Here is a 26,865-nt window from a genome sequence, read left to right as displayed (position 1 = left end):
AGATGAATGTTAAAAATCCTATGATAGCAAAAACGTCTCATCAAGAAGTACTGGAACAAATGGGGAAATCCCATGAACTTTTAGATAGCATAAAAAGAAGAAAAATGCATATCTTGGTCACCTATATCACAGTACATGTTATTTATTTTCATGGTATTGATGACAACATAGAATGATAAAAAAATAATATTTAAATTTATTTTCTGATATTTGTCACAGCATTTGTCACAGTATGCAAAACAACAATAATTTATATAACAGTGGGACTAGTTCAGTAAAGGACAACACAAGGAACTAAAGTCCTAATTAGGTACCATCTGTGTTGGAAAAAGAGAGAAAACAAATATTAATTAGATCTTAAAATGACTGTCGCCCATATTTTGGGTAAATTTATACAGCCATACTTATTGAGGTTTTGAGGGTTTTAAAGCTTCTGTGGATTTCAAAAACAATCTCTCTGCCTTATGACTTCTGTGTAGTGCTTTCCTTTTCTTCCAATTGATCCTATGTGAAGGGTTATCCAGGGTATGGTCTGCTAGACCTGACTTGCCATAACAATAGTCCTGGATGTATTTATGTTCACCAAGTCAGATGTAAACAGTTCTTCCTGTCTGTCAATAGTAAGCCCGGTTACAAAAACAGGGCACTTCATAAACTCCTGGATGTGATAAAGAAGAGAGTTTGTCCATAGGTGAATGGATGAGAGTTGCCAATTTGATATAAGGTTTAAACATGGTGCATGGCTGATATTTATTGAGCACTCTCAATATCTTTTCAGATATGCCTTGAATGTATGCTACGGTCTTGTGTGGTAGTCAATGGAGGGGATTTCTTGGGAGCATTTAGTATTTTTTCTATCCTATGGAGATTATAGCCATTGATTAAGAAGGTGTGACGTGAGTGAGTTCAGCAGTAAGAGCATTGTCACTGGAACAAATAGTCTAGCTCTGTGAGTCAAGTGTTTTTAGGATACCATAATGTTGAGCTGGATGATTGTGTGACTGTTTGTGCAAATGTATCCCTGTATGTGTGGATTTTCTATAAACAGAAAAGGATAAGGAATCATCTGGAAGCCATGTGATTGGTGTATCCAGGGAAGGCAGACAGTCATTAACTTCCTGTTCCATTGTGAAGTGGATTTTAGGGTACTGGCTATTTATATGTACTTATATCCAATGTGTCTGGACTATGTGGCCAAATAGCAAATACTCATCAACACAGCATAGCCAAACCACTGATTTGAGAGTGACTGCATTCATAGCTAGCGTTTCCAAGTTTTCTATGTAGAAATTGGCTAAAGGCGGAGTCCACTGCCGTCCCATCTAGTTGTATCTTCCCTTTCCATATAAAATAACATGCATGTAATGTAAATTTAAATAGTTCAAATATATCAAGGGAAAATGTGACTTTAGTAAATCAAGGGTTTCAATTAATGGTACATTTGTAAATAGTGAAGTGATATCAAAACTAATCATTATGTCTGAACTTTTTAAGATATGGTTTTCTAAAATACTTTTTAGGTGAACAGAATTTTTAGCAAATTATTTGTTAAAAATTCTGTTCACCTATTTATTATTTGTGAGGATGGCTAGTAATGTGGAAGACTTTAATAAGCTTGCAGTGTGAAAGAGGTGTCCAATGATTCAAGAGTGACCATGTGGGGATTTGATTATTAGAGGTCCAGTAAATGAGAAGCACTAGATATGAGGAAGAACTGAGCAAGAGAGTTGGTAGAAGTAGGCACAAATAGTCTGGATGGCAACAAGGAGAATGTAGGGCATAGGGGTATACCTTGTTTGTGAATTTTAGGTGCTCCATATATTCTGAGTGTTTTAACATGAAAAGGCTTGAGTTTGTCAACTGTTTCTTTTCACCAGGAAGTGACTTTTTTCAATAATTTGCAAACTATTCCTTTGAGAGTTAGTGGGATCACGATCTATAATTTGGAATGTAGACTGGTCTTGTAAAAGTATGTGCATTTTGCTTTAATATTCAGCTAAATTCATTACCACAGTTTTATCTTTGTCTGCTTTAGGTATAACAATATGGTTATTACTGTACGGTTCATTTAAAGCACTGATTTCCTTTTGCAGGTTATGGTTTTTGGAAAGCGTGGAACAGATTAGGATGTTGGCCACATCCAAGCAAATGTTATTGCCTGTTGCTTGAGGCAGGTTATATATTCCTTGTTCAATAGAAGCCATTATTTTGGCTTTATGAGGATTAACATATAGAATACATCTGACACTAGAGTTATGGCAAGTCAGATCTATCAAACCATGCCTTGGATTCAAATTCACACAGGATCATTTGGAAGAAAACAAAAGCTTTAAAACATACTCTAAACTTCAATAAGTATGGCTGTATAAATTTACCAAAAATATGAAGACAGTAATTTTAAGATCTAATTAATATTTGTTATCTTTCTTTTTCCAACACAGATGGCACCTAATTAGGACTTTAGTTCCTTGTGTTGTCTATTACAATTTTTTTAAACTAGTCCCACTATTATACTAAATAGTTGTTGTTTCGCATACTGTGACAAACAGATGGTGGATGTAATACTAGCAAAATATCAGCAAATAAACTAATAAATATTATAAAAATTAAGTGGATATTAAATCCAGCATTATTTCCAAGTTGAATATAGAAACTGTAAAAGTTTCTTATGAAATTTGACCAGAGAGCTTATGGGAATACGCTTGCTGGCATTTACAAGTTGCCCTAGCCGAACCTTATAGGAGGGATGATCGCTATGCCCAAGAGTCCATATATTCCTCTCTTATTGGTCCATTTTTATAAGGTTTCACTGGCCTGACAGCTGTTTTAAACTGGTTGGTTTTCGTCAGAGACCAGGCAGAAACCTAAAAGAGTAAAAACTCTTTCAATATACTAAGGTAAATAATATTGTAAAATTTTAAATTTTAGTAAAAAATTAGTACAATATAATAAATATTATTTTCTTATCATTCTGTGTTGTCATCAATACCATGATGACAACACAGAATGATAAGAAAATATTGTCATCAATACCATAATACTGATACAGCTTAGTTTCTTATCTAAATCTTTTATCTCTCTGTCATTTCTATGGTCCTCCTTTTGGTCTCCTTCCCTCAATTTTTGTTAAATACATGAATGCTTCTTGGCATTCATTCTTATATGTCCAAACCACTTTTAAGAGAGAGTTCACAAGTTTCTTCAATACCTTCTAGTCTCAAAACATTCCTGATGTCTACATTTCGTATTCTATTTTTCCTCACTTTTGCCCACATTGTCCTTAACCGTTTCATTTCCAATGCATATTATTATCTTGGGTGTGATATATAAATATATATATTATTATTATTATTATCTTGGGTGTGATTGTGGACAAGGAGTTGATGTTTAGAGGGCATATTGCAAAAGTAATCAAAACAGCACATCATATTATTTGGTTGGAAGAACACACTAACAAGCAGGAATAGAGAGGTTACTGTTCTCCTGTATAAGGCTTTAATAAGGCCCCATCTGGATTCCTGCAATCCACAGTTTATGAAGAAGTTGTGGAGAGGATCCAGAGGTGAGTGACAAAGATTGTGGCAGGTCTGTGGGATGCTCTTTATGGGAATAGATTGACAGTCTGCAGGCTTCAAGAATTAGCTAATAGATGAAAAAGTGGAGACATGATAGAAGTTATTAAAGGGATTTTATAAGATTGACACTGAAGACTTTTTTCAGCACATGGCAAAGGAAAGAACAAGGGGTCGCCAATGGAAGTCACATAAGAGTGTGGTCAACAAGGGTGTTAGGACTAAACTTTTTGCAATTATTACTAAACTCCTTTCTTGAGCATCTTTTATATATTGTAATAGTAATCCCCTTGGTCCAATCAACAATATTGTATAATAAATTTAGTTTAATCCTTTATCCAAGTGTAAGCAAACAAATTTTGTGCTTGAAGTATCTTCAGGTGCAAACTTTGTTTGCTTACACTTGAATAAAGGATTAAACTAAATTTATTATAGTTTAACCAAGTGAAAAATAAACTTCCAACAACAATATTATATTCTTCCTCCAGATCAATCTAAGATATCATACAACATTTCAATCCTGAACTACCAGAGGCTCTGTTCAATTTAACAGCCAAATCATCTATACTTTCTCTCTCTCTCTCTCTCAGGGAATTTCATATTCATCTTCCTTAATGCTTCATTTCTTCCAGACCTATTTCACTATGGCTTTCATCCTTGGTTAACAGATCTCTAAAATAATGTTGGACATCATGTCAATCTCTTTCTCTCTCTCTCTCTAGAAGCCAAAATATTTCCATTATTTATCAAAAGCCCGGTCCCTCATTGCTCTTTCTTCTACTCTTCATTAATTTATATAATATTTTATTGTTCACATTAATATCTTCTAATAAATTTAACCCAACTATTTATCTTTTTGCTCATATGCAAGGAAGCTGGTGAATGCCTCACAGTGGATAAGAGGAAGACCATAAGATGGTAGCTCTTGGTGAGAGGAAATGATGATGAAAGACTTGATCAAATGCCTTGGTAATATAAAGAGTGACCACTTGAGTTTGTCCAAACTTTTTCATGTCAAAAGGTGGGTGATACTAGCTGGAATCTGCTGTTGAGTGAAAGTCGCAGAATCCCTATTGGTGATCACTGAGTAACTGTCGAGACTCCAAGAGTACTGAAGAGAGAGCGATAGTGCGATAGTTTAATGGTTGACTTATCTTCCATTTTGGGCAATAAAAGGCAGCCACCATCGAACTCCAAGTGGATCCATTATTAGGCTGGATAAAACTTGCTTCCAGTGTGATCCTGATTACAAAATGCTTTGTTATCCAGCATAAATATCAAGTTAATTGAGCTTATATTAAATAACTAATCTCATCATTAAAAGGAATGCTAAACATGGATTAATATAAGTACAAAGAAATCAATCAATTAAAATTTTAAGATTAATTATAGTCTAATTGTTTTTGAGTTATTTATTAATCATCTGCATACATGTATGTATGTATCTCACAACATATAACACGGAAGTTGATTACATTATTTTATTATTTCAGATAAATTCAAAATAATGAAAAGATTTAAGATGTACCTGCATAATAGAATTTAACTCATTATGATAAGCTACAAGAGAAGCAAGTGCAGGAAATACATTAGCTTGAAAATCAGTTCGTGTAAAACGAGATGGTGTATTACGTAAACTATCTTGACTTGCAATACCTTTGTCCTTGATCTGCAATAAAAATTAAGCAGAAAGGTAATATTAATAACAAATTTAATGAAATGCATATAAATTAACAATGATTATATAGTGTAATTGTTCACAAAATTACAGGAAGTAGAGAGCATAATGCATTAATTTATTAAGATTAGTTTTGCAAATGATTTTATATCAGCAATAGAGTGACAACCAACATCTTTAAACAATGGTGAAATAAATGTGAAAGAGTATAAATGAGGTGATTGAAAGTAGCAATAAGATAGCATATGTGAAAGTTAAACTGAAGGACTGACTGTAAGATAATGAGCATGATGGGTAGTAAGGATGAAGAGGCAAGAGATGAAGAAATTGCTGAATGAAATGAGGAGATTAACAGATATGTATAGAAAGGAGAGGAAGGCTAGGATAGAAAGATGGCAGTGTGAAAGAGGTGCCAACGATTCAAGAGTGACCATGTATGGAGATTAGATTATTAGAGGTCCAGTAAATGAGAAGATGCAAAAGGTTCACTTTTTAGTGGTTAGACTAAGTAGAGTAATTGAAGCACTAGATATGAGAAAGAACTGAGCAAGAGAGTTCACAGTAGTAGTAGGTACAAATAGTCTGGATGGCAACAAGAAGAATGTAAGGATGGATATTAGGTGATTGATGAGTAGAGTAAAAGATAACAGTGTAGTAGGAAAGGTAATCAGCATGTTGTCCAGGTATGATAATGATGAGATTAGATGGCGAGTGAAGATTATCAATGGTATGCTAGTTGAGATGTGTGAAGAGAAAAGAATTCATTTTATGAATGAGTGGGATGAATTTGAGGGATGGATAGAGCAGTATAAAAGAGATGGGCTGCATTTGAATGGATTTGGTGAGAGTCAGGTGGAGAAACTGTTGCTGCAAGAGAAAGTGACTGAGGTGAATGGAAGACCTGAGGAAGTGAGAGGTGATGTGGAACAGCAGTCAAGTAGAGTAGGAGAGTTGTGAATGCACAGATGAGCAGCATGAATGAAGAGAATGAGAAAGATGGAACAAATTCCAGGAACAACCTCTCTGACTTATAAAAGCTTCTGTGCAGTACTTTTGTTTCTTTCCAATTAATCCTGTGTGCAGGGGTATCCAAAGCATGGTCTGCCAGACCCGACTTGCAATAGCGAAAGTGTTGGACATATTTTTTGTGTTCACAGAGGTGGATGTCCACAGTTCTTCCTGTCTGTCCACAGTAGGCTCGATGACATGAACAAGGCATTTCACAGACTCCTGGATGCGATAAAGGAGAGAATCTGTCCTTAGGTGAATGGATGAGAGTTGCCAATTTCACATAAGGTTTAAATACAGTGCATATTTGGTGTTTTTTAAGCACCCTAGATATCTTTTCAGATGTGCCTTTAATGTATGGGATGGTGATAGTTCTGTTGTGGTCTTCTGTGGTAGATAGTGGGGGAGGAGCATTTAGGAATCAACAGAAGCCCTGAAACATACTCCAAACCTCAACGAGTATGGCTGTATAAATCTACCAAAGATTTGGGAGACAGTCATCCTAAGACCAAATTAATATTTTTTTTTTTTTTTTTTTTTTTAAATAACTTAGATGGTGCCTAATTAGGATTTTAGTCTTTGTGTTGCATGCTACAATTACTCATACTAGTCCCACTGTTACACCAGATTGCAGTTGTCTTGCTACTGTAACAAATTGTGTTGGTATGCTCTGAAGATGCTGAATACCAGCAAAATATTAGTGTTTAAGTTAATAAATAGTTATTTTCTTATCAATCTGTGTTTGCATCTATATCGTTAAAATCCAATCAACACGCTACCAATGCCCGCTCCAAATTCACCTTCAGGGTGGAGATGCTGGATCATTTCTTGGAAGCTGCTCTCTCTCTCTCTCTCTCTCTCAAGCTCTGACCACAATTTGAAGTCCAACAGATTCAGATCGGGACGTCTAGACAGCCAATTAAATGGTGATATATGGTCGGGCGCATTTCATCTCCAACCACTGTTGTGTGGTCCTTGCCTTGTTTGCAGGGGCTAAGTCCTGTTGGAAGGTCTACTATCCACCATGAAACAAGGTGTCGTTCAGGGACCTTCCACAGGTTCCAGCATGGTGTCTTGATACACTTTGGCAAAGTTTTCTCACAGAAATGCAATTTGGATGCCCCTGATATGTCACTCCCCCACCAAAACATCACTGATGCTCTCTAAATCCTGGCTGATATGGCACATGCTGTGTGAACATCCAGTGCATAAAACTGATCTTTTTGGAGGTTAAATGACCTCTTCAATGGTGAAAATCTTCTCATATGTGAAGAGGATATCTCTGTGTCTGTTGTTCGTGTACTGTCAGAGTAGTGCCCCTTGATTTTATCAGCCTCTGCGACATAAGTTGTGGTGTTAGGAAGTGTCAGGTAGAATAACAACAGGCTCTCACTCATATTTCATCAGTTAGTACATGCCTTCTTTCTCTGCAAAATGTTCATCTCTTGTGACATCACTTCCTGCGTTTTCACAGGATTATGGCAGAGGAGTGCCTTCATAACAGAAAATAATAGGTGGCTACATTCCAACCTTGTGAAGTGCTATTCCAGTTACACGGTTCTCATAATCTCTCTGCACTGCATGTTAACCTGTAGAGCTAGACAACTCTCTCTCTATGGATAAAATGTGATTGTTGGCTCTGCATAGCACCACTAACAGACCCAGGCTTGTACACTTTCTATGAACAGCACAGGAGTGTACAGAATTCATAAAAGTATTTATGGCAAGACTGTATAGTATTGCATGTCATGGCTACCCCTTCCTTTCCTTGATTGTGTTCTTGTATCTGTTACTTAGAAGCTAACATCTTTTTTTTTTGTTTTGTTATGATGACATTGATTATGTCTACTAATTATGTCGATATATAAAGACATTGTCTTCTCATGATCCTGACTATGACAGAATATTCAGCATCTCTTTAGGGAAAGATTTTTACATTTAGCTATGTGCATTTATCCTGAATGAAATGTCAAACCAAAACAGGTGAAAACTGATTCTTTCTTTAAGAACAAGACTCAATTGCAATCTTTAGAAGGATGAGATTTTTTTAATGTTTGCTGCAAACTGACATGATCACGAGAGTTGGAAGTTCCCTAACTTTATCCCTCCAAAAATATGGCACTGCAACTATGACCTCTCAGCAATTAAAAATATGACTGATGAGTTATCTAATACAATCATGACTTTCTCTTATAGGAAACATCTTCATATGTCTGAACAAAGGTAGACTTAAGAACTGTGAATCCACAGATTGGGGTTGTGTTTTGTTCTGGATAAGCTGCCAGAACATTAAACACTTTTCATTTAATTTTGTTGTTAGAATTTTCAATTTATTTTTATAAGTATTATTTCTGGGAAAATTCCCATGTTATTCCTCTAAGCAAATATTATTTTTATGGCTTTTTAGCCTATTTTTGTTTAGGAGTGCCCCTTTTTATATGATGTCATTAGATTTTTACTCAAATTTTATGGCATTACTGATGTTTTATATAGACAGATATATGATGAATATATAGGAGGAATAATTCAGACATACCTTTGCAGGATGTTGCTGCTGTTTTATTCAGCAGCATCTCGGTGTGTGGCAATATACATTCATCTGCTGTTAAAGGAAGGAAGTATGAATGAAAGGAAGGGGGGGAGGGCTGGAATGTGGGGATAGAGCATATGTGGGAGAATTATTGGAAAGACAAGAGGTATGTGAACTTTTTGAAAAACCCAGGTTTTTCAAAAGAGTTCACATACCCCTCACCTCACCAATTTAGGAAAATTATATTCCTGTTTTAATCCTTTACTGAAGTGTGAGCAAACAAAAAAGTTACGTGTGAAATATTTCATGATTAGATGCTTCATTTGCTTCAATATCCCATAATGCATAGTACTCTTCATTTCAGGTGTGTATATTGCCATACATTATAAGAAAAGTTATTACCCAAACTGATTTCTACCTTTAATGAAGTCTCATCAATTAGAACTAGACCCATGGAGATACTGATAGCTAAATGAATGCTGACACCACATTACAACTATTAGAGCTATTTCTCATTTAGAGTATTTTAATAATATGGTGATACACCAATTCATTACTAAATACAAGGCTAATCTTCTTGAATGGCACGAAGTCTCAAATAGAGTGATGTGGCAAAAATAAGAATGGGGAACTGGACAATGAGACTTATTTGTGCCTATGGTCCCACAGAAGGTTCTACTAAGGTAGAAGTGTGGAATATTTTGTGGCTTTAGAGAAAGCAACTGACACGATGAAAAAGGAAAAAGTTGGTCTTTGTTGGGGATCTAAATAGAAGAGTAGGAAATGATTGTCAGACATACAAAAATATTTTGGGAAAATTTGGAGAAAAGAGAAAAACTAATAATAATGGCAAATACCTGTTGGATTTCTGCTCAAGACATGGACTGGTTATTACTAACAGGATGTTCCAGCATTAAAATGTACACAAATTCACATGGAGAGAACAGGAAAGGAATGAGACTTTTCTTATTCCTTTCAATTGACTATGTTATTGTTGATAGCGATGTTTTCTCCCTGATGCAGGACATCAGAGTGTACAGAGGATTTGAAATTGGAAGTGATCACTATTTAGTCTTGAGCAGGATAAAATTGAATTTCATATTGAAAAGAATAACATGTAAGAAAGTTTTAAAATGAATAAAAGTTGAGCAGCTCCCAGATGTGAACTGTAGACTAAAATACACAAAGATTATTGAAAAAAAAATGAAAGAATTTGAGACCAGGAAGAACCAAACCTTGGAGATTCAGTGGCAAGCCTTGAAGAAAACTCTGACTGATTCAGCCAGAGAGGCATGTGGTGAGGTTGTCTGCAAGGATAGTGAGTAAAATCAGAACTCCATGGTGGACACAGGAAGTAAAAGAGGCAGTGAAGGAAAAGAAGAAAGCATATCAAAAGTTCCTGGCAAATAAGTCAGCTTGTGCTCTTAGAGAATACAGAGACAAATGTAAGAAAGCTAAACACTGTGTAAAACTAGCTAAACAAAAGTCATGGGAAGACTTTGGCAAGAACATAGAAAATAAATATCAAGAAGGTGGTAAGATATTCTGGAGGTTGTTGAAGAAGCTCAGAAATGGAGGAAACTGTGCTGTAAAAGGAATTAGAGACGATAAAGATGACATGTTGGAATTTTTTCCACTTGGTTATACTATAAATTAAAGATACCAAGAAATTTTATACTTGGTTTAATCCTTTATCCAAGTGTAAGTAAACAAAGTTTGCACCTGAAATATAATCAGGACAGGGGCAGCTCATATATAGAAGCTAATGACTTCACATTACTTGCCTTAGTATCCCATAATGCAAAGCACATATCCTTATTGGTATGTATAATGCTATGCATTAAGGAAAGGGTCACCCAAACTGGTTTCAACTTTTATTGAGGTATCTTTTAGTGCAGGAATACCTCTCCAAAAATTTGTGCAATCCCTCAGATTACCCAACAATGAGTAACACAAAGGATCATATAACTCAATGGTAAGATTCTGCTCTCCACTGCTCTCTAATATCTGAGCGAAAGCAACTACTTCACCACAAAAACAAAACAGTGGAAGCCAGACAAAGAGGCAATACTAAGTTTGAAGTAATGCTAAAGTCATATTTTCATATACGAGTCGCCAAAAGGTGCCACAACGTATAATTAAAATACACTGGATTAGAGATAGATGCTGGAAGTGTTTCCACTTGGTTATACTATAAATTAAAGATACCAAGAATCTATATACTTGATTTAATCCTTTATGTAAGTGTAAGCAACCAAGTTTGTGCCTGAAATATAATCAGGAATTGGGCAAATCGTATATACAAGTTAATGACATCAGATCACTTGCTTCCCATAATGCAAAGCACATATCCTTATGGGTATGCATAATGCTATACATTATGGGAAGGGTCACTACCCAGACAGGTAGCTTTATTGAAGTCTCGTCAGTGGGAGCCAGACCTAGAGGTGATACTAAGGTTGAAGCAATGCCAAAGTCATTACTTTAACTAAGGCAAGTGATGTGATGTCATTAACTTCTATATACGAGTTGCCCTAATCCTGATTATATTTCAGGCGCAAACTTTGTTTGCTTACACTTGGATAAAGGATAAAGCCAAGTATATAATTTCTTGGTATCTTTAATGAAGGTGACATGAAAACTGGAGAAAAAGATATCCTTGAAGTATGGAGTAATTACTTTGAAAATTTGCTAAATGAAACAAGCAGCGATGAGAGCACAGTGGTAAAAACACTCAACAGACATGCAATCAGGAATACATATCCATACTAGAAGTGGGAAAAAACCTTCAAAAGGCTGAAATGTGGAAAGGCAGCTGGAGTAGATGATATTTGACCAGAAATGCTCAAGTATGGAGGTATAAAAGTCTTACAGTGGCTGTACTAAATAGTTCAGAAAGCACAGAGGAACAAATTCCAGATGATTGGAGTAGAGCTTTCATAATACTCATATATAAAAAGGGATATAAAACTGAATGTGAGAATTACAGAGGTATTTCTCTACTGATGTTCCTGGTAAGATTTACGCACGTATACCTGAGAAACGGGTGAGAAGGATTGCAGAAGAAAAGCTTGGTGAAGAACAAGCTGGATTCAGATGAATAGAAGCTGTCAGAATCAGAGTTTCACTTTACAACATAGTTGAGAAATCATGGGAATATAACAAAGTTTTGTAATTAAGTTTTGTAGATCTGGAAAAGGAATATAAGGTGCCAAGAGAGAGAGAAGCTATTCAAAATGCTACAGTCATATGGTGTCAGTGGGGTATTAAATCAAGCAATACATAGTCTTTATTTGAGTTGTAAGTCAGCAGTTAGAATTAAAGGAAGTACAGGAAGATCAGTTAATGTTAAATCTGGTGTCAGATTTAACATTAAGTGGTATTAAACCAGATATCAAAATTGGAGTTGTTAATCTTAGCTCTTTGCTTTAAGCTGATATTATATTATACTTCTAAATAAATCCACTACAAGTCTCCAAGATTCCCTGACTAAATTGAATAACTGTTGTAATAGATATGGTATGAAGGTCAGCATTGATAGGCAGAAGCATTGAAAATATCAACTGCAATGTGAATGGAGAACCTATAGAACAAGTCAAACATTTCACCTACTTAGGCACGATTTTTAGTGAAGATGGTAAATTAAATATGGAAATAGCTAACAGGATCAACAAAGCTGGTATGCTTTGTTGATCCTGTTAGCTAGGATGTCAGCTGAATAAATTTATATGAAATAAGAGAGAACTTAGTCAAAACACTAAATTAACAGTATACAAGACAGCGTTTAAACCAATTTTAACTTATGGACCTGAGAGCTGGGTCAGAAGTAAAACATCTGACCAATGACTAGAGACTATAGATATGAGTCCTGAGAAAGATTAGGGGCATGAACAGATGGCATCAATGGCAATATCACATTAAAAACAAGGATATTAAGAAAGAAATTGACATTGTTTTTTGTCAGCATCCAGGAATGCATTAGAAGAGCTAATCTCAGGTGGTATGGTCACTTAAACAGAATGGGAGAGGAAAGATTAGCAAAAAGTGTTCTCTGCCAAGTTGGCAGGAAAAAGACCCAGAGGAAGACCAAGATATAGGTGGATTGATACGGTAAAAAGTGCCTTAGAAAATAGAAAAATAAGGTCTGATAATGTTGGAGTCTTGACAGGTAACAGACTGATTTGGAGGAAAATTGTAGATAAGAAGTTAGTAATGATGTAAATTTTTCATGTAGTACTATCATATCCTGTACACCCCCTTGAGGGTAGATGGCAGGAATTTGATGATGATGATGGTGAAATAAATTATACAAAAAGTGGCTTCAAGGATCTCTGCTTCATAGATTATAAAATGACAATGTTCAACATGAGTAATTAATTGAAATTCTTTCAAAAATAGGCATGGACAGAAAAGACAGATAAATTCGTAACCTCAAAGGAATCACTGTTGGGGGTAGAAATATTAATAACCTAAGATATGCAGAACATGGTCCTTCTAGCTGAAAACAAATATGACCTCAAGTTTCTTAAAGATGAAACCTTCAACAGCAGCGAATAGTATCGCCTCAGTTTCAACTTTAAGAAGACAAAAATCATGATAATTTCAAGCAAAAAGGAAATATATATCAAAATAAAAGGAAATAAATTAGGACAATTGAAAACATACGTATACCTAGGACGCTTGATTACAGAGAATGGAAAGACAGAAGATGAAATCAGAAGGATTGAAATTGCAAGGTCACCTTTCAATAATATGAAAAACCTACTGACATCTACAGAATTCAATCTGAAAACAAGACTAAGAATCTCCAAATGTTACATATGGTGCATATTATTAAATGGAGTAGAGATATGGACACCTCCAATCTGAGTATGAAAATACTGGAAGTCTTTGAAATGTTGATGCTGTGAAGAATTACGATGATATCATGGAAAGACAAAAGAAGAGGTACGAGAGATGATAGGCGAAAAACAGAAGCCTGATAAAAGAAATTAAAAAGAGAAAATTCAGCTATTTAAGACATATTCTTAGACATAACTGCCTACAAAGTACACTTCTCGAAGGAACTATTGAGGGAAAGAGAAGGAGAGGAAGACAAAGACTGGAATGGATGATAAATATAGACTGGACCTATATTTTCTTCTCATACAAGGAACGCAGCAGAGAGGTGCAGAATAAGACATGGTGGAGACACATGGTAGTCAATCTCCTGGAGAGAGAGAGAGAGAAGACACCTGACAGGACGGGACATGAAAAGGTTACATCATGACTAACTTCCTATCAACAATTATCCTCCATATTAATCTGTTATCCATCTGTCAAGACTAATATTATCAGAGTTTTTGCTAATCTTTACTCTCTTATTCTGATTAAGTGACCATACCACCTGAGATTAGCTCTGCTAACACATTCTTTAATGCTAGCAATGTCAAGTTCTTTCCTAATATCTTCATTTTTAATATGATACAATCTGTTCATTCTTCTAATCTTTCTCAGAACTCTCATATCTGTGGTCTCTGATGAAGTGTTTTATTTCTAACCCACCTCTCTGAAGCACAAGTTAAAATTGGTTTGAACTCTCTTGTATATAGTTAGTTTAGTATTTTTAATAATTTCTTCTTATTCCATATAAATTTATTCAGCTAACTTCCTATGATAGCTGATTTGCTAATTGTACTGTTTCTTCCCATATTTAGTTTGCCATCTTGCAGATCCAAAAAACATAAATACAGATATTTGTTTTTTCCTAATAATTTTTCAAAAATTTATCTTATAGCAAAATTGTGATCCTGACAACTTCAATTTGGCATGAACCCATCTTGTTCTTCTTCAGTTACACCTTGCACTAGTTTCCTTACCCTTTTCTGAACTTGCATAAATCTTAACTGGAACACTCAGTAAGGAAATCTGTCTTGTTATTTGCACATTCAGTTATATTTTCCTTTGTTTTATTTGTTCTAGTTTCATTTAGCAATCTTTCAAAGTATCATAAATTATTTACATGTAAACCAAGAAGTAATATTTATTAAATATACCGCCAAATATTTCATTTTGAAACTAACAAACTATCATCAGTGGCCTGAACAGCATTTTTTTTTTTTGCTAGGTAGGATGCAAACAACTGAAGAAAAAAATAAAATAAATAAAAAACTGTTAAAAAATGTTGCTCAGGCCACTGATGATAGTTTGTTAGTTTCAAACTGAAATATTTGACAGTATCTTTAATAAATATTACTTCTTGTGTTTATGTGTAAATAATTTATGATAAAGCTATGGCACAAGTTTCCCTCAAACCTAAGATCTTTCAAAGTAATTACTCCAGACATCTAGCATATCTTGTCATCATTATCTTCTCTGATTTCTTTTACAATACTTTTTAGTCCATTTCTAAGCTTTTTTAAACAGCATCCAGAACATTCTGGCACATGATATTTATACTCCATTTTCTTATTAAGGCCTTTCCATGATTTCTTTTATATATTGCTTTGCTTTCTTTCTTTCAGTGAACAAGCTAATTTACTTGCTAGGAACTTTGGATACCCTTTGTAGTTTTCTATTTTTGTCTAATTCTCTAAATCTACCACAAGGTCCTGATTTTTCGTTCATTGCAGACAACTTCATCATGTGGCTTTGGCTGAATCAATCGATATTTTCTTCAGTCTTTCATTTCTTGAATAATATTCATATATTTGAGCATACAATTTCCTTTTAAAAGCTCCGAGATTGATTCTTTTTAAACTTTCTTGTACACTTTTCTATTCAATATGATATTCATTTTTATCCTGCTAAAAACTAAATGCAGATCACTTCCTATTTCAAATGCTTGTGCATTGAACCAGCATGAAGATATTACCATCAACAATAACAATGCAACTTTTCTTATCTTTTCTCCATTTGAAATTGTGCAAATATTTACGTTGGGACAAGGAAGTAATGAGTAGTTTGTGTTCTGAAAAAAAATCCAGTAGGTACTTAATTATTGGTGGATTTGCACTTCTATCCAAATTTTTTATTATTACCCCAAGACTTCATGGAGTCAAAGACTCATCTGGGAGGTCCTTTTATCACTCACACACACACACACACAGCTCATCATAACATGTCTTAAACACACTCAAACTCCTTGCAGACACCACACTCTCAGGCAAGGCATTCCAATTATTCACAACTCTGCACGAAAAAAACCTGCCACTCACTCCCCTACTCACACCCTCTTTATACAGTTACCAGGGATGACCTCTGGTTCTCCCCCTATCTCCCACTATTTTATGTAGAACTTCTCCAGGATTGATCCTATAACAACCCCTTACCAACTTGTAGGTCTCTATCATATCTCCCCTCTTCCTCCTGTCCACCAGACTCTGCAAATTACATCTTCTCAATCTTTCCTCATACTCGACATTCCAGAGGTCAGAAACTACCTTAGTCAGTCGCCTTTGGACCCTTTCCAACATCTCTTCATCCTTCTGAAAATCCAGTGACCAAATCTGGGCACAATAGTCCATGTGTAGCCTAATCAAAGCCTTATACAACGGAACAAAAATCTCCCTAGTTCTACACGTCGGTGTCCTCTGCATCATTCCTAGAAGCCTTTGTGTTGTCTTCACAATTTTGGCTATGTGTCCCATAAATTTCAGATCCTTATCCAATATCACCACCAGATCTCTTATTTCCTCCACCTCCAACAATATATCCTCACCAAGCATAATTTCTGCATCCCATCTTTGTTCTTCAAATTTTAAAAACTGTACATTTTGAAACATTGAACTCACATCCCCATTTCTGTGCCCAATCACTCAATTTATTCAAGTCTTCTTGTAAGGCCACAACATCTTCACTACTCTTCATGGTTCGTCCCAACTTTGCATCATCTGCAAACAACTGAATATCTCCATCCAAATCTTCACCAATATAATTAATATACAATAATAAAGCAACAGTAAAATATATAAGATAAACAGTAATGGCCCTGAAAGAGACTCCTGAGGCACTCCACTAGTGACTTTCCTTTCCCTGGATATTGCTCCCACATACACAACTTGTTGATACCTATCAGATAGCCAGTCTCCAATCCAATGCACTAATCTAATATCCAACCCCATCTGCTCTAGTTTGACTGTCAAGTTATCATCAGGTACTCTATCAAAAGCCTTTGCAAAATCCAAGTATATTACTGTGTATCCTTCTCCTCTGTCAAAGGAAAAATTCACTTTATTGTAATAAGTAAGTAGATTACTAAAACATGACCCTCCCTTTAGCAAATCCATGCTGTCCATCAAAGATAATACCATTGTTGTCAACCCAACTCTGGATCCTAGTTCTCACAAGCTTCTCCAACAACTTAACCACAACACCTGACATACAGATAGGCCTATAGTTTGATGCTTGAGTTCGATCACCTCCTTTATGGAGTGGCACAATCGTGCCCTCCTTAGGAACTTGATCGAGTGCAAGACGCGTATTAAAAAATTATGTCAAGGCAGGTGTCGATTCCCTGGCATATTCCTTCAGAATATGTGGTGATATATTAACAAATCCCACAGCCTTATTAACACCTAGTTTACTCACCTCCCAATACACCTCTTGCTCACTTACAGTCAGTCTCTCCTCCCCAACATCAACTGCTCTCAATCTCTCCATGCACATTCACAAGATTGAAAAACCTTTATGAACTGCTCATTAAGCACATCCACCATACATTCTAACAGTTGTCTTTATACCATTTTCTCCAATCAATGTTATCCTTCCATAATCATTCTTTCTTTTGCTGGCTACATATCGAAAGAACTCCTTAGGATTTTGGTCTTTGTAGACCTCATGGAATTGTTTATTACCACTTCTCATTTGCTACCTCCACAATGCCCTTTTTCTCTGTATCGCATGCTTAATCTCTTAATTCATCCATCTCACATCTACCTTATTTAACCTACTCACCCTTGAAATATATTTAGACATTGCATCTACTAGATAGTTTTTGAAAATCCCAAGTCGCATTGATCTCTTTTCCAGCTAACTCCTCATTTCATGCTACACCCACAAGCTGTCTCCTGAGCTCTTCATAATCACCCTCCTTGTAGCTCCACATATACCCTTTTCTCACAGAGGTTGTCATACTGCTGGCAACCACTCAAGTAATCACCTCATAGTCACTCTCACCAATTGGTGGATGATTTGACACCTCATTTATAATTACATCCTCTGATGAGATGACCAAATCTAAGACTCTCAATCCTTGTGTGTCCCTTGTTACATACTGTCTGAGGTAGTTATCCCTCAAAAACTCAAGTAACTCATTTTCTTTACTTTCAGTTGCTATCTCATCATCCCAGTCTATATTGTCATAATTAAAATCGCCCATAATGATCACCCTTTTGTTATTTGCTTGGCTAATTTGATTATACATTTCATTATCACCACCATTCACATTCCCATACCTAGTCTATAACAACATCCAACCAGTATTTGATTCCATTCACCTCTATCTCACACCATACTGCCTCAAAACCACTGGCACTATTTCCCTCTTGCATCTCTACTTTGTGTGGACATAACTCTTTCTCTATCATCAATAGCACTCCCCCTCCCTTTTTACCCCTTCTATCCTCACGAAACACATTATACCCTTCCATCTCTATTCCTGTCAGGATGACGTCCTCTTCCAACCATGTCTCACTTATTCCGATAATCATTGGGTGAACAGACGCAATTAGTGCAACCATTTCTTCTGCATTGTTTCTTATACTTCTAGCATTTGTATACAAACATAACAGCTCATTTCTGGATCTACAGCTAGTTCCACTGATATCACTCACTCGATGTGATCTCTCCATGCTCGACTGGAGCGATTTCTCTTTCTGCCCATTCATTCTAGAACCCTCCCCATTTCCAACGGTTTCCTCTCGATCCCAGGTCATCTCATTCCTTTCCTGCCTACACATGCTCTCACCTCCTCTTGGAGCATCCACCCTTCTCACGCTGTGTACGCCTGTCCATCCTCAACACCCCTGTTTCCCTGCTCCACTTGTACCCCCTTTCTCTCATTTTCTATAATCATACCACTCACTTCCCCATTCATAACCACCTCTTCAATCTCTCCTGTCTTACTCTCCTGCTCTTCCTCATCACTTCCCACTTGATCTGATTCATTCTCTCTACTCACTTCTCTACCTTCCAGCAGCAGCCTCTCCAAGCAACTCACACCATAACCACTCAAATGCAGTCCATTGCTCCCATACAGTTCACTTCATCCTTCAAACTCATTCCACACATTAACACGTTCGCTGCCACGCTAGTTCGGCATAGTCTATTCCCATAAGCCAAGCAATTTCACTTCTTCGAGGTCAGTACAGTAATCTTGTTGCCGGCAGTAAGCGTCATACGAGTATACTCGTAGCTGGCTTTCGTAGTTGGCAGCGAACATGTTAACTAACTGTACTCCCATCTCCTCATTGCCAGCGGTAAACATCGTAGTTGGCTTGTGCAGAGCACATACCATCTATGGGAATACACAGTTTTGATGCTAGCTCCACAAGCCAAGCATTTTCACTTCTTCAAGGTCAGTACAGTAATCTTGTTGCCGGCAATAAGCGTCATACGAGTATACTCGTAGCTGGCTTGTGTAGCTGGTTTACCAACTACTAGTATACTTGTAGTTGGCAGCGAACGTGTTAACTAACTGTAGTCCCGTCTCCTCATACATTTCAGCCAGCATATCATTCATAATCCTTGCTCTCCGCCTCATCTCACCACAGTCATACCTAGACAACACGCTCACTACCCTTCCTGTCACACTATTCTCTTTTTTCCTTCTAAGCAGCCACCTGATATCCTTTCTGACGTGCTCTTTGTCCTCTGTCAAATCATTTGTTCCTATTAAAACCATCGACTCTTTTGCTCGCTCCCTCCTCATATCCAATACCTCACTCACTCTACTCATTTTACCACCTGGAAAACATACCTTATGCATCCTATCATCCAACACACCTTTCATAATGGAGTCGCCACTTGCTCATCTTTTGTTAACTCTTTCATGCCATCAAGATTTGTTTTAATAGTTTTTACCTGAATTTTCTTAATTCATTCCACATCCATTTCATCTCTTGCCTCATCCAATCCAATTCAACTTCTGAATCTCGCATCACATTCTCTCTATCATTTAATCTTTCTAATTTTCTAATTCTCGACCCCCCCTCTTCTCACTTTCATTCATCCTTCTGTGTTTCCGTACTTTCAGTCCAACATGCATCCAACTTTCACTATCATTCTTCTTTTGATTTTTTCCACTCTCTCAGATTCCTGTGCCACGCCATTTCTGGTTTCATTCGTTCTCTCAATTTCGTTCCCTTTCGCCACTCTCGCCTCACTTTCGTCCTTTTTAACATCCATTATGGTTTTCAGATCACTGGTTTTCTTTTTTTTTGATTTTTTAACATTTTTTTGCCTCTCTTTCACACCATCCTTCTCTTTCGAACGAGCACTCATTTTCACCAGAGACATTCTGACTACTAACACTTTCTGTCATCAATTTCATTCATCAATTCCTCGTTCAGGTCATACTATGCACACACCCTCCTTCCATCTGCCCTAAACATCCACAAATCATTTATGTAATCGAAAGAATACCTATAGCACACCTCACACTTAACAAACAACTGAAGTCTAAGTTAAAGTCATGGAATGACAAAGCCATTGCCATGTTTCTTTTGCCAGTTACTATTCTAAGGTCTAATAATAACGAATTCATAATTAAGTTTAAGCAAAACAAAATCCCCCACACTAATAATAATGGTAGCACACAACTTTTACAGCAGCTCTTACTAAAACAAATACTCATATATACTTAATTATTCCAAGAATTACTTATCTCAATCCAGAGCTTTTCTTACACACGTCCACCAAGCATTTTACCAAAACATTACTGAAAGTATTCATTCACTGAATCATTTTGAACACTTTCATTCACTGAAAGTGTTCAAAAGATTAACACTTTCAGTGAATGTTACTTGTATTCATAAGCAGATGCTTTACTATACAAATTAAAAAAATATGAAAAACTGGTAAAATGAGAAATGGAATCTTACCATAGAACAGAGGGTGGAACAGAGGGAGTTCATATTTGATTGTGAAGATACTACTAATGCCTTGTTTTGCAGCATTTTTGGTAATTCATTAAGAACTAACTGCAGCACTGTCCACTCTTTTTCCTTTAAATGTAAAACAGAAATAAAATTGCACAAATGCTGTAGTCACAAATTCATACAGTGTTGAATAAACAGGAGCTTTTATAAAAATGCATACCAACTTTAACTACAAAATCACCAAATCATGATTTTATATTTATATATTTTAAAATCATAAGGTTCTGTTTGCATTTATTTTGTAATTAGTTATAGTAAAGTTTAAATTAATTATCATTTACATCTATAAATCTAAACTGAAGAAATAATTAAATACAGTATATAAGATGACAATGAAATGACACTCATTTCTTACAATGTTCAGAACATTATAATAGGTGATATTTAATGAAAATGAGGAATATTTCATTTGTAATAGAATTTTGAAGTAGCAAGAAGGGAGGAATTTATCTTTAGGAGAAGATAAAAAGTAAGTTGATTTGGCTGATAAAGATAAAATTTCTCCATTGTTACTATCCGATGTATCATACCCTCTGTGACTAACTTATGCTATTTTGGAAATGGGCTGATCTGTTTTAAATACGGAATTCAGAGCACCACTCTTACATCCAACTAATGAATGTCTCAAGTACAAACTTGAAAAATATGAAATCAACCACACTAGCCACAGGGTCCTTCAAAATGATCTAAATTTGTAACAAAGGCATCTATAAGTTCTTTCTCTCTCACACACATGCACCAACCTTTGCAGCTCAAGCATTACTTGTGCTTTGTTTGGAAAATTCAGTTCTAGGATGCAAAGGACCTTTTTCAGGGCTTTTCAACTGCAGATGTGTTACCTGTTCTCATACAAAGCCAAGATACGTGGCCATTACAATCTGCTGATCCTCATATAAAAGGATGATGGGATGGACACACACATTCAATATATATATATATATATATATATATTCATATTTATATATACTGATTATAACCGAGACTAGAATAGCAATTAAATTTATTCAAAACGCAACATGTTTCATCAGATTGTCCGACTTCTTCAGGCGTGGGAACATAGAAAGCAAATAAACACTATAAGAAACATCATATCACTATAAAAATGAGTATTATAAAATTTGGTTAGCTTTGAACTGTAGCTACAGTCCGTGTTGAAGTTCTATTGTCAAGCAGCTGCATGCGTCTGATTTCACGAGTGTGTGCCAATATCGGATAGCAGAGCTGAAAGAGTCTGGTAGATTATAGCTAAGGTTAATTTATGTGATGACAGTCCATAACAATTTCCTTAGACTCGACTATGAGGCGCTCCACCTTGTCACAGTATATATGAAGGTTTGAGGTTGTTGTCCAGTTTATCTCATGTTGACGGCCTTCATCATTTGTGTTTACTGAAAACAGTACATAGCTTGACAGGGCACTTGCTATAGTTCTTTTGTAGGCAATGTCCCTCTGGTGTTCTTCCAGATGTAGGAGGATGGATTTTTCAGTTTGGCCATAGTATTGCTTCCTGCAGTCACACGTGATTTTGTACACTCCTGGGAATTGTAGATGGTTGTGAGCTTGTGTCAGTATATATAAATATGAACATATCCCAATTCCGAGTTAATACTACAAATTGTTATATATATATATATATATATATTTGTAACATTTTACAACCTGACACCCAAAGCAACTGCACATAAGAATATAAACAATGTTTTATTTTTCAATGACGAAAATGGTTTGTGATACACAAACCAAAATTTATCTTTACTGTGGTTATGTGTTTTCTTTATATACAAGGATGGTCTGAAAAGTTCTTGGCCTAGTAAAGAAAACACAAATTTATAATTTCAAAATTATTTTTATTTTTCAAACATAATCTCCCTTAAGACTAATACATTTATTCCAGTAATGACCCAGTACCATTATCCCGTCCCTGTACTGGTTCTCAGTAAGATCTGCAAAATACCCCTCTACAGCTACAATCACCTCTTGATTCGAAGAAAAACTCTGACCAGCGAGGAAGAGTTTTAGTTTTGGGAAGAGATAGAAGTCAGAGGGAGCCAAATCTGGGAAATAGGGTGGATGTTCACAATTCATAGTGCAGATCCCTTAATTTTCCCATTCCAAAAACACTTTTGTGGGCAGGTGCATTCTCCTGATGAAAGATGATTTTTTTCTTCTGCAAACCAGTCCTTTTCTCGCAAATTTTTTCATCTAGTCTGGTTAAACGATTGGAATAATATTCCCCAGTTATTGTTTTACCCTTTTCACGATAATTAATAAACAAAATGCCTTTAGCATCCCAAAACAACGATGCCATGACCTTTCCTGCTAATGGAACCGACTTTGTCTTCTTTGGTGCTAAACAGCCGGCTTCTGCCCACCGTTTTGACTACTGTTTGGATTCTGGTGTTTAATGGTGAATCCAAGACTCATCCATAGTAATAAATCGACGCACAAAGTCAGTTTTATTCTTGTTAAAACACTCCAAGAACTGTTCAGAGATTTTCATGCAAGTTTTTGATCTGCTGTGAGCAAGCGCAGCACTCATCTTGCACAAAGCTTTTTCATTTACAATTCTTCATGCAATATATCCCACACGTTCTTCTGAAATGCCTATAGTCTCAGCAATTTCATGCACTTTGACTTACCGGTCATCCAATTCCATATTGTGCACTTGATCAATGATTTCTGGTGTTTTGGACGTCTTTCACCTGGATCATCTTCAAGGCTGCTACTTCAAAAATGAAGAAGAAGAGTGGCCATAAACTTTTATGAACTTCGAATGAATTACTTTTGGCATTAAACCTTCTTTTACAAAGAATTTTATAACTGCACAATACTCAATTTTATCTATTTCAAGGGATACAGACTACACTTTTGCTTCAGACAGCTGTATAAAAAAACTACTTGATGGAATGACTCACAATTTCACATGGATGCTTATGACAGATGTACCAACTTAGAAAAAAAAAAAATCTTGCTGATAGTGTTGCCATCTATGATCGAGGCCAAGACCTTTTCAGACTACCCTCACAAATAGCTTCAAATATATTCTGCCCTCTTAAGATCTACCTTCTTGTTGGACTTCTACCTTCTACTTTGCTGATTTCAGGTTTTCTACTATCATTAGTATCCCCCCCCCCAAAAAAAAAAAATTGTCTCCTCTATTCTCCTTGTAAGTACAGTATCTCACACATTCTAACTCTGCAGCAATATTTTTCCCTGTTAACCAAGTCTCACCAATTCATATCTTTACTGGGGTTATGTTGTCTTTAATTTTGGTGGAGATCCCAAAGTTATCCCTCCATCAAAAGATTTTAGACTAGGTTATTTTGTGTGATATAAAAGCCAATAGATAAAAATAGATAAATATCAACAGCCAATATTGAACATCATCAATTCGTAATGCTGCTAAAGATAGGAATTTTTTTCAAATTTTTGCTAATAATATTGAGTAACTTTATTGTTTTATAACTGTGCAAGATAGACTAAGTCATACAGACGTAACTAATATGTCCTTAAATTAGATATAGATATATTGATAGTATGGCACCTATGCATAGCAGAAAAATAGCAGCCAAGAATTCTTTGTTGGGTGAGCTGATTTTGTGTAATTTTGTGCAGTGTAAAATTTGTGAGATGTATTTGTCGCAAAAGTTGAAAGATTTGTGGAAGGAGAGTGAAACCAGTGAGTGTGTGTAATAAATGCTTTGAAAGTGAATATGGAGAGAACAAATTACATGACAGTAGAGTACAGAGCATTAATACAACACCAGAAAATGTAAATATCGGTGATAAGACTGAAAGTGAAGTGTTAAATTCAGCAATACGTAAAAGACCTGAATAAAGTAATTGCATGCACGCATGTGATCATTCACAGGATGAAGTGCAAGATTGAAAGTCTGCAGAAACAGCAAGAGATCAATCAAACTGAAAAAAAAAAAAAAAGAGGTTCAAAACCAAAAAATAAATTGTAAGAATAATTGAGAGAAAGGATGTAAACAAATAATTCTTTACGGAAATTCTATGATAATTAGTAATGCAGTCAGAATGCAGAACGGGAAGTTGACAGAATTATTTTGGCTGGAACCAATGGCTTGAGAGGGAAGAAATATTGTATAAGGGAGGATGTCAAAGAGTTGTTGGAAGAAGAGTGACAGAACGAAATTTGTGCATCTGCTGCCACTTTATGACAGAGGCGAACTGAGATGGAAAGGAATGATAACTAATGAATCAATGCAGGTTGTGCAGAAGGAATGATGTAGAGTTTGCAGCCCGATGGCATGGGTTTGATGGATGGAAAGATTTGTACAATGCTGATGAACTGCACTTAAATGAATTTGGAGTTAAGTGTCTGGAGAGAGTTTTATTCACTGAAGGTGTGGAAGCATAAAATCAGGAAAACTAAACTAATTTGGGTGAATGCAGATGTGCGCACGTGTACCCATGAAGTAAATGAGTGTGTGAATGAACAAAAAATGTGGAATCTAGTTTCTTAAGTAACAATATCAAATGTGGTAATCCATTAAGAATGTAAAGATGGTTGGGAGCTTAAGGGGGGTGGGGGATAGTCAATTCAGAATGTAAAGGTAGTTGGGAGCCTAAAATAATACTGTAGTTCTTATATAATAATGCTGGCAGCATTAGGAATAAGAGAAAAATTTTGACATAGTTAGTGCAACATTTACAAAAGTTATTAGAATTAGTGAGACTTGTCTAACATCAGATAACATAGTCAGAGGGACAGAATATGATGGATTTTGTATTTTCAGGGACAATTCTACTGATGATAGTAGATGAATTGCAGCCTACAAGATTAGGAGCCAGTAGGGCAGATGGCAGTTCTTTCGCATCAATTTGGTGTGAGACTGAAGCAATAGAACAAAATATAAAATTGCAAGCAGCTATAGCCCAGGGGAATGTCAGGGATGATGTGGAAGATATGCATCAGCAGATTAGTACAATGATTGCAAATCGAGTAATTATTATGGAATAATCATTATAGTGTGTCTGCAGTTAAACTAAAAATTAAACCTCCCTCCAAAATTCCACCCCCAAACTTTAAAAAAAAACTCAAAAATTGCGCCAAAAAAAATAAAAAATCATCCACATTCACTTTTGTGGTGCCAACAATAATTTAAATGGCATCACCACTTTTAGACATCCAAACCTGATGTTCTGCTTCTAACTGAATCCCAAATTTCTGTCACATCAACCACAGCCTATCTTAAATTATATCCAATATAATCCCTCCCTTCTGCCATAAGGAAGGTGCTTGTGAGTGAAATCTGAAATTATTGTAGTGTATTCCTTAGCAGAGGATATCTAATCTAGAATTTCAACTTTTTGACCTTCTATAGCTTAAGATTTCTTTGCCACATTTTGTTTAATTCATTTGTTGTCTCCATTGTTCTCCCAATTCTAAAAATAATTATGGCAGCTTTGATTTCTTATCTTTGAAACTCAATTTCATTCAGTCCAAATTCCAAAAAAGTAAAGTAATCTTTCTAGGTGATTTTAATGTCCACAACTCTAATTTCCTCCCATTCTCAAATTTTACTGATCAAACTGCTTACTGAAGAAAGGCAAAGATTTTTTGCTGTAAGTAATAACCTTAAACAAATTATTCATCTCTCTACCAGAATTTCCAACAATTCTCTTCACTCACTGAACACTCTGGATCTCTTCTTAACTAATTCTCCTTCCAGGTACTCAGTTCAAGTGACTGCCTTTCTTGACAATTTGGCATTACAATAATGCCAAATAGGGTCTTGGCATTGTTGTGATCTTTAAGTAATCCAAATTAGAATGAAAGCTTTCATTCCCCACTCTGTTCAAAATTCATGCCCTATATCTGTGCTTCAGCTTCTTTCACAGCCTACACATTTACCTACAACCCTTGTAAAACCATTATTGAAAGGACTAAGTCTAACTTTAACAGAAATAATT

General features: G+C 35.8%; 1 protein-coding gene across 4 annotated transcripts in view; it reads right to left on the bottom strand.

Moving 5' to 3' along the window:
• gig (TSC complex subunit tuberin) overlaps positions 1-26,865 on the bottom strand; it is a 943,661-nt gene that overhangs the window by 428,542 nt on the left and 488,254 nt on the right. For all 4 annotated transcript variants that reach the window (XM_090415521.1, XM_090415523.1, XM_090415524.1 and 1 more), the window contains 2 exons: positions 20,869-20,991; positions 5,101-5,241 (listed from right to left, as the gene is read on the bottom strand). In XM_090415521.1, the coding sequence (XP_090271647.1) occupies positions 5,101-5,241; positions 20,869-20,991 (264 nt within the window). The remainder of the gene's footprint in view (positions 1-5,100; positions 5,242-20,868; positions 20,992-26,865) is intronic.

This window comes from Typopeltis vanoorti, chromosome 3 (assembly GCF_054136105.1).
Source record: "Typopeltis vanoorti isolate ZY-2024b chromosome 3, IOZ_Tvanoo_1.0, whole genome shotgun sequence".
NCBI lineage: Eukaryota > Metazoa > Arthropoda > Arachnida > Uropygi > Thelyphonidae > Typopeltis > Typopeltis vanoorti.
This window is presented reverse-complemented; position numbering and strand designations above follow the sequence as displayed.